Consider the following 9,122-nt stretch of genomic DNA (forward strand, 5'->3'; position numbering starts at 1 on the left):
GTCTATTTATCACTCTTTATGATGTTTTTCTCACTCAAAATTCCCTGTTGATTGCTGTTTAAAAATCAGAGTAGCTCAGGCAGTGATAAGATTTTTCCCAATTTCTGAAAGACTTTGTCTGCTCTCACTCACAGGTCAGCCTGGGAACTGTGCAAGATGCTCGAGTGGCCTGGGCCTTGCTTTCCAGTGCTGCAAACAAATACTTCAGTTTATTAAAACGGCAGGGCTACACTGTCTTCCCACTTCTTTCCCCCTCCATCTCTTTTTTTTTTTTTTTCCCCCCTAAAAATGAAAAAAACCCACACAAATCTCCACAAATAAAACATAACTGAAGTCTAAGGTGTTACTCCCAATTCACAACAGCATCATTAAGAATGAAAATGCACAACATATTTAGGAGCAAAATTATATCCTGCCACGTATAACTGAAAAATCTTGGTGGGCTTTTCATCTACGTCATGCAAGCCTGAGGCCAGGGTGGTGACTGTCACAACCAAAGAGACACAGACAGATAGATGATGGAGAGTGCAGACTGCGCACCCACACATAAAGCGCGTGAGAGGAAGGAGAGTGCACGGAAGGAATATTAATTGAGCACAAAATAAGTATTCTCAATATCCCCCTGCCCCCTTAAAAAGTAGTCACAGGATGAGGAGGGCTACAAACATGTTCATCTTGGGGAAGCAGCCGTCCTTAACGTGACATGTCAGCCTATTACTTTAATAATGGGATTTGCACAGAGCACAGCTGATAGGCTACATTCAGAATAGACCCCGTGAATCTAATTTTCTTCTCAATGAGTGTTATTGCAGTCGGTAACTCCACAGATTTCAATAGAGTTGCTCCAGTGTTGTATCAGGGTGAGTGGAGAATTAGGCCCTACTATGATATTTTTTAAATCCACAAGAATGTAATTCTCCTTACCCAGTCATAAAACCCATGGCTCTTTTGATCCTTTCTACTTTCATAGCAAGCTATTTAGAGAAACTTGTCTTTTAAAGGTTCACATTAAAATAGTAAATTAGTGCTTTCTCTCACTTTTTGTGATAAACCAGCAATTACTCAAATTTAACCTATTTTCATGCTTGAATCCATGCACTGCTTTATTAGCGCTGAAGAGTGAAAGACCAGTACGGGAATTGTAGAAAGTGGTTTAGCTTTTACATCATTCATTTCTTCCCCACTGTCTTTTTTAAATACTTTTCCATTGCACAGCCAGTAAAAGAAACTTACACTGTCCTTATTTAATAACAGGTATAAGATAACCTCTAAGTGCTACACAGATACACTTAAGGATATGGAAGTGAGGAAAGAAGGAAAATTCCGTAACTTGTTTTTAACTACAGAATCTCTTCTTTTCCCTCATTTTGTGCACTCTCTGGGAAATGATGTAAGTCTCTACAGATGTTGATCCTGATCACTTCAACCTTAAAAAAGTGTGCAAATGCCCCCAGCCCCACCCCCCCCATCACCAGCAAAAGGAACTTTTTTTTTTTTTTTAAGTCAGAAAAAAGGAAGTCGATGTGGTGATTGAAATCCTCACAAACCCTTAATAAAGATTTCTTCTCCCTAAAACATTCACTCAGTAATGAAGTTAAACAGTAGGTAGTAAAAGATATTCCTGAATAAAGCAATTTATTATCTTTTTCCTACTCCATTGCTCAGCTTTTAGTCTCTTCAGGTTGTATTTTACTACCATTCCAAGAAAAGAAGTTTCCAATAAGTGAGGTAGGTATTGGCATGCCCAAATTTCTAATACAGACAGTGCTCATTTCTGGACAAGCACAATTCCAGGCTCTTTGCCATCACACTCAGGTCACCTTTGGAGTTCCTGCTGGGCTCCTAAAAATATTTAGTGACAAACTCATTCACTGACCTGACCAGAACCAAAAGCAGGCCCAGATTTAACCAACCAGCTAAAATTAATTTGGAGCAGTACCTATGGAGGTATGATTTACTATTCACAATTTGAAGCTCCTCACCTAGCAACTGACTATTGCTGTTGAATGTAGTTTTTAAAAAAGGTAAGTGAGAGGTATATTTGGACTGGGAATAATGGTAGTTCACACATGACTGAATTACTGGCAGTTGGCTTGCAGCATCAAGGCACAACCGAGTGACCTACTAATATCATCATCCATATCTTGGAGCGCTCTGTTGCTTACTTAAACAGAATACTACTCTACAGGTAATTGCCATACCAACACAGCACTCCAGAACTGAAAGATTTAAAGCACAATAAGAGAAAAAAGAGAGAGAGAGAGTACACTATGGTAAAATCTCAATTTAGTGCCTACTGTTGTAGCCGCTCCATACAATGCATCCTAAACCCAATCCCAGATTCCATTTATTGTGCTACAGAGCCCCCTGTGTTGAGCGTCACCTATTAACTAGCATTACTTACATTTGGCCAGGAGGAAAAAACTCAGATGTTAAATCTAGGAACCACTGGTCCGGGTTAATTTCCCACATGAGCCAAATTAATTTCTGAGTACTTGCAAACAGCTCAGAAAAAGCTGGCTATGAACAATGCTGCCTTACATGCAATGAAAGAGTAACTCAAGGCACAAGCCCACAAAGTAAACAGGTAAAAAGGCAGCTTCTTCCTCTAAATGAGAAAAAGATCACCCTAATTAAATACACTTCTCTGTATTAAATTTAGGCAGCATGTTCCAGGATGACCAGTTTAGGCTCAGTATATCCCTGGACAGAAAACTTCAAAACACACAATCCTACTGAGATTGGGACCCAGCACTTCAACTGCATCGAAATGTTCGCTCTGTGGTGGCACCCAAAGACAAGGCCCTCGGGAAGGAAAGAAATTGAGATGAGAGCAAAGAAAGCTGTTTGAGAAAATACTGCAAAGGACAAAAAGGCCGTAGAAACTATTTGTAGAGTTTATGTGGAGTAGAAGAAAGCTGAGGGTGAGATCAAACCATGCCCAGTTCCTGAGCTAACAGAGGTCTCAGTACCCTTGTAAGAGTAATGAAAACATTCAGAGTGAAAGAAAAGCAGAATCGACTCCTGATGCTGGCAAAGGTAATAGAGGATTTGTAATATTTTTCCCCAATTAAATTCAAATCTCATTCCTCCTGGCTTCTTCTAAAGACATTGCCCTTTTAATCACCTTGCTGAGTAGAGCTCTCCAGCCATGCAGGGCTGCACCCCACACCTTCAAACCATCTTATGTGGAAGGGTGTCACGACAGTGACATGAGCTGTCTCAAAAGACGAGATTATTAAAGCTGCACACCTAGACAAACACCACTGATGACAATGTTTTGAGGCATTTAGTTTGAAGTTGTGTGCAGGACTGACTTCTTGAACAAATTCTCAAAAAAACGTAAGACGGAAACAAGAACCAAAAGCAAAACATCTTTTAAGCTAAGGAAATTGTCGTAAGCTTTCAATGTTTTACTTTGAAAATCCTACAGCCTTCAGCAAAATCCTTGGGAAATCTCTTCGTGTTTATAAAATAGCATTCAATATCACCATCTAGAAACCTACAAACCAATGCAACCAACCCTTTCTAAACTCTCTAAGGGCAAATAACAGCTGCATTTCCCATGTGATGGCTAGTAAAAAAAAATATGCTGACTCTCAGTATTTTTAATTACAGAGTAAAATAATACCTTAGTGAAAAATAGTAGACGTACTATTATTTTAAAGGGCCGGGGTTGCCCCTTCAATGTGAGCCATAATAGGAGCAAACAATCAGTGCACAAACCAACAGAACAGCTCCTTGGATGTAACAAGACACAACAGCTTATCTGCTCCAACAAGTCTTTTCACCACATCACCAAAATAATTATTTTATGTATATTATGTTGTGCTTGTTATGTACACCTGAGCCCATTTCAATAATTTCTTTGATTATATGTATAACCCAAAAAAAGTATTTCCATAACAGCATTTTGTTTTTACATGTCAAGTCTACAAAAGCTAATTTCTGTACATACTGCTGTAATGTGGCTAATGTTCAAATGCGGCATGATAAGATATTGTCTGAGATCATTGTTTTGTCTGTGTCAGAGAATACTACACCTTAAAAAAACATAAATTAGCATAGTAATATAAGTTTTGGCAAGAGGAAAAAGTGTTTTCATAGTCCTTATTCCAAACTATTGCTTTAAAGTTGTGATCAACTTTGATCATTTCTCAAGGCAGAAAATTGCAAAAGCCCTAAAAATACTATTTAGGGCTAGAGCCCTAAAAGGCCTAGAGCATTACAATTTGCAGAGCAGAATATATCATTTACCTACAAATCGGGGGGGGGAGAGGGGGTTCAGGGGTTAAATAGCATGCAGCATGGAGAGAGGGAGAGGACAAACCAACAGAAATTGTTTTGAGATATTGCAGAGTGGCAACGACCTACCAAGCTGTTGGATCGGCCCTGGCGTTAGTACTTACGACTGACAGAATCTCAAAGCATTTTAAATATTTCCACTAGGACTCCTATGTATTCGTTGCAATGACAGTTTACACACGGAAGATTAAGCCAAATAAGCTATCTTAATTATGTATGTCTAGCTATTAATTTGTTTAGTATGAGATAACCAAAACCAAATTGAAGCAAAAGAATACCTGGACCTATGAAGCAGAACTGAAAGACCTGTTGCTTTATACATGTGTCCGTGTTTCCAGCAACTGCGTCTACTGAGTAGAGTTTTCCTGTAACGAGTTACAAGAAAAATCAGTATTTGCGGGCCTTGAGAAAAACTACCCGTTTGTTCCAATAATAAATCATTGGTCCTTCATAACAAAAAAAAAATGTTTTAAGTAAAAACAGTTTTGCTCTTCTTTTACTGCAAAATCTTATCCAGAAATAATTTTCTCATAATATAGGGTTTATAGGAAAGAGGGTCACTGGAATTCAAATTAAGCTTGAAAGACGGCTATTAATACATAAACATAGGCATAAGTCCTCAAAGCAACAGGTTTATAGAAAATCCAGAAAGTTAACTAACGGCAGAAATTAGAGACACGGGATGACAAAGATTAGAGAAAAAGTTGTTGATTAAATAAATTGTTTTAAAAGCAGCAACAACAACCTTGCAAGAACTCTTCTAATAGTTAAGATCCTCATGCCTTGATTAGGGGCACAGAGACAGGTTTTTAAAGGGGGCCACAAGAAGACAAGTTAATCACCAAGTTTCAAATCATTCTGCAAGACTTACTGAGCTCACAGAAATTCTGCCCACACAAAGCTGAAAGGTTTAGTAAGTAAAAGCTGCCTTCTGAAGGCACCGTGAGATTGCCTCTCTCTTATCAACTCCAGAGTCAACTCTAGCTCTCATTGAAACAATCTTTTACAGAAGACTCCTCCGCAGTGCACAGGATAAGTGTAAGCGATTGCAGCGTATTTTAGATTCTCAAAGTGAGGAAGTGAACACCAAATTAAAAAAGCATCTATAACTCTTCATCTGTGAAAGCTGTTCTGCTAAATGGTGATATAAATAAAATGACATGTACAATCTTGTTTCTATCTTTTCTTTTAATCTATAGACATGGCTTGCTTCCCTTTACATTCCCCAGGTTAAATTAGCAGAGGTAGAGCTTGATAAATTGAAGTTGAACTATAAATGGTTATTTTGGTGAGGGGGAGAGGGTTCTGCTTGTTCTAAATGTGTAAACTTTTAAAAATATTGCAGTTTTAACTCCTGGAAGAGTGCCATTCAATATTCAAGAGTGGCAGATGGAGCTTATTGCCTCTTTTATATGCCATTACAAAACTTTTTGATTTTAAGCATTAGCCTAACTACTCCTAGCAGTCTCCAGTTAAAGATGTAACAATAGGAGACTACAGCATTTTCTTTTTCGTGCCATAAGTTCATTATTTCTATTTCCTGTTTCATTCAAGTGTTTCATTTAAAGTTTCGAAACTTTGATTATCTCCACAGATGCAAACAAACATCAATCCCAGGTAAGCCAAGAGTACAGCAGAAACATCGCCAAGTCTAAGGACAGCAGTAGATACCAGTTCTTCACAATCCACCCATGATGAAGAGTAATGAGAAATCCCTGGTTAACTATCATAAAAACAGACTCCTTACCATTATCTGTAGAGTCTAGTCAGGTCCGAGCTGTTTTGTTCAACCACCACGCCAACCGTTCTTTCTTTTTTAAAAAAAACACCTCACTCCGCCAGTGATAGCTAGGGTAAAAACTCCAGAGAGCTCTTAGGCTTTAGTAATTAAGGCCATCAGAACTGTACTTCATTAAAGCAGTATAAAACAGTTCAGTCCAGAGTTACGTCCCAGGTTGTAGCTCTTTGCCCCTCTCTCGTTCTCTCCTTCTTTCTCTCACCGTTTCTTTCAGTAAATGAGTCTAATCTTTCCAGGAGCCTTTAACTCACGAGATTAACTGACGTGGAAAATGTGACTACGAACTCGTAGCACTGTCTAGCCTCCAACCCAGCACAGAATCAACTTTGTTGTAAGTGTTGAAGGACACCTAGCAAGCTGCTACTTGCTAAGTTCATAACCCAGGACTATATACTTACTCCCAGAGAACAGGACTGCGCCATCTAGTCAGCTGCCAGCAGGCTCTGCTCTGCCTGCTGGGAGCGGATGCCTCGGGATGCAGGGCTTTAGCACTTGGGAACGTTCAGTTTCTTAAAGATTCAATTGTGGGTTTGGTTTTTTTAAATAAAATATCACTACTGAGATAATCCACATCTAGTGGATATGGGAAAATTTAGGCTATAATAGCGCAGCGAACTTCAACATCTATCTTTGATTTACAAGATAAAAGCAACTTTTAAATTAAAGAGCCTTTCTGCTAATAGAGCTTATTATGCCAGAGACAGGAATGATTTTCCTAGAAAGTTGTCCCTGTGTGCATGCCTATTATCTTTGCTTTCCCCCTTCCACTAATGAGCATTTATCTAAAGAGCCTGTTAATCCTCTGATGCGTGCTTCTGGTCAGAGGTAACAGTTTGAATAAAACCACTAATCACTTATCACTAATCACTGATCATTAATCACACTTTTCCCTAGTGCTTTGCGACCTGTACAGCTCCCCTTAGGATTAAGGAGTCACAAATAAGTATTTTAGACATTTTTAATAAAGAATTTCCAGCTTTTGATACCGACAACCTCATTCACCACATGAAAAGTTACAAAATACCGAGCGGGGACTTTCAGCACTGTACACTTTTCTACTGAAAATAAACCATACCCTTATGAAAGTGTACCTCCTTCAGCAAAATCCCCACAAATTACGCTACCTCTTTGCATTCGGCTCTCACCTTCCACCTCTCAATTTTCTTTCGGTCCGGTTTCTGGGTTATTTCTGCATGGCAGTGTCTTACAAGAAAGTTTTCCTCCAGCACTGTTGCTTGACGCACTGCTGCTTGTCCAAATGGCCAGACAAGGAAAGTCTGGTGCAAGCCAGCGGGCGAGTATCTCTCTGAAAACTGCACAGTCTCAAGGAAAGCCCAAGCAAGATGCTTCGCAGTAATTATTACGCTTCCATTCAAGCTTTAATTTCATCTAGCTAAGCACCGTTTCTTACTGATAATACATGGAAATCTTCTCACCTTGCTGCTTAAGCTACTCCTAACATAGTGCCGGATTTAAAAAACCAGTAACATACGGACATGTCATTTTCCTTTATTCCTAACCCCCTCTTTGAACGACCTCTCTCTTTCCGACTGTAAAGCTCCTATTAAGCCCTGGAGATGAAGGATCACTCACCATGCTTGGCCATAAATAATAGAGGCGGCAGAGTTTAGCAAGTATTCCCCTTACACTCCTGAAGCTCTTATCGTCCCGAAAACTTCGCTGGGAAGAGAGAGACCCCTGTAAGAGAGGACCCGGGCGGGGGGCCGCGGAGCTGGGGAGGGGGGCGCCGAGCGGAGCAGCGGGGCAGAAAAGGGAGAGCGGGGCTGCGGAGAGGGGACCCCGTCAGCACTCCCCCCCCCGCCCCGGACCCGACGGCATCAGAACCGGAGCATCGGCCCCGCACCGGCCCGCAGCGTGACGTGAGGGCCGGAGCAGCCCGGCAGCCGGGCTGTCTGACGGGGGAAGGCGGCCGCGCACCGCTCCGCGGCCCCGGCCGGCGGTTGCCGGCTCGGCGGGGCGCCCGGGCGCCGCCGCGAAACTTGTGCAGAAGTTTTAGGGGCGGCGGGGAGAGGGGGCGGCGGGGCAGCGCGCCGGCGAGCTGTCACTGCCGCCGGGGCAGGCAGAGGCGAGGAGCCGTCCGGCCCGCCGCGGGGCGCGGGGAGACCGCGGCCGCTCCGCCGGGAGCTGCCCGCCCGCCCGCCCCGCTCGGGGCAGCGCGCAGCGGGGTGCTGCCTGCGCCCCGCGGTGCTGCCTGCGCCCCGCGGCAGCCGCCCCGTCCCGCCCCGTCCCGGGAAGCGGCGCGCAGAGACTTCCCAAACTCCCCGGGGTGCGGGCGGGGAGCCCGGCTGCCCCGCGGCTCGGCGGCCGTGCGCCCCCGGCCCCCCGCCGCCCTGCCCTGCCCTGCCCTGCCCGACCCTCCGCGGGACGCGGGGGTCGCTCACGCCCCCTCTCCCCGCGCCGCCTCGGCGGGGCACCGCGGGGACGGGGGGGCGGCGGGATCCCCGCGCCCGGCAGCGGCAGCGGCGCGGCGGGGACTGGCGGTCGCGCCTCCGGAGCAGATGCGGTCGCGGGGGGAAGAGCCCCCGCGGCCGCGGAGGGAAGAGCCCCCTTCCTTCGCCAGCCGCTCACCCCGGCGCTGCTGCCCCGCTCCGCGCCGTGCCGCGCCGTGCCGTGCCGTGCCGGGCGGCGGAGCGCGGGGTGCGCTGCGCGCCGCGCCGGGCGCCTTCCCGGGGCAGCCCCGTATTTTTAGGAACTTACCGCCCGGCGCGGCGCGGCGGGGACGGGACCGGCAGCGCGGCCGGAGGAACCACGTTGGACTGAGGGACGGTTACAATACGTTCTATTTAGAGAAGCATTACATCACCCTCCGTGACGTCACGTGGGATTCCTGAACTTCTAAATCATTGCGGTCCGTGCCGGGCGGGCGGGGGGGCGAAGAGGGGGGAGGCGGGCGGTCGCGCGCGCGGGGCGGGGGCGTGGCCTCGGTCGGCACCGCCCCCGCCGGCGCGGGGCCGGCGGGGGGCGGGGCGCGGGTGAGTCAGCCTGGAAACAATGTCCC

The 9,122-nt window shown here is 45.1% G+C and overlaps 1 protein-coding gene across 4 annotated transcripts in view; it reads right to left on the reverse strand.

The window, feature by feature from the left end:
- CREB5 (cAMP responsive element binding protein 5) overlaps window positions 1-8,911 on the reverse strand; it is a 263,971-nt gene extending 255,060 nt beyond the window's left edge. For 3 of the 4 annotated variants that reach the window (XR_011322443.1, XM_069772575.1, XM_069772560.1), the window contains exons 1-2: window positions 8,822-8,911; window positions 7,697-7,783 (exon numbers count right to left, since the gene is read on the reverse strand). Coding sequence is in view for 2 of the 4 variants with exons in the window: in XM_069772575.1 (XP_069628676.1) it covers window positions 7,697-7,699 (3 nt within the window). In the remaining 2 variants the exon portion in view is untranslated. The remainder of the gene's footprint in view (window positions 1-7,696; window positions 7,784-8,821) is intronic. The other variant, XM_069772567.1, reaches the window with a different exon arrangement.
- Between the last annotated feature and the right edge of the window lie 211 nt (window positions 8,912-9,122).

This window comes from Haliaeetus albicilla, chromosome 2 (genome assembly GCF_947461875.1).
Source record: "Haliaeetus albicilla chromosome 2, bHalAlb1.1, whole genome shotgun sequence".
In the NCBI taxonomy this organism is placed as follows: Eukaryota; Metazoa; Chordata; class Aves; order Accipitriformes; family Accipitridae; genus Haliaeetus; species Haliaeetus albicilla.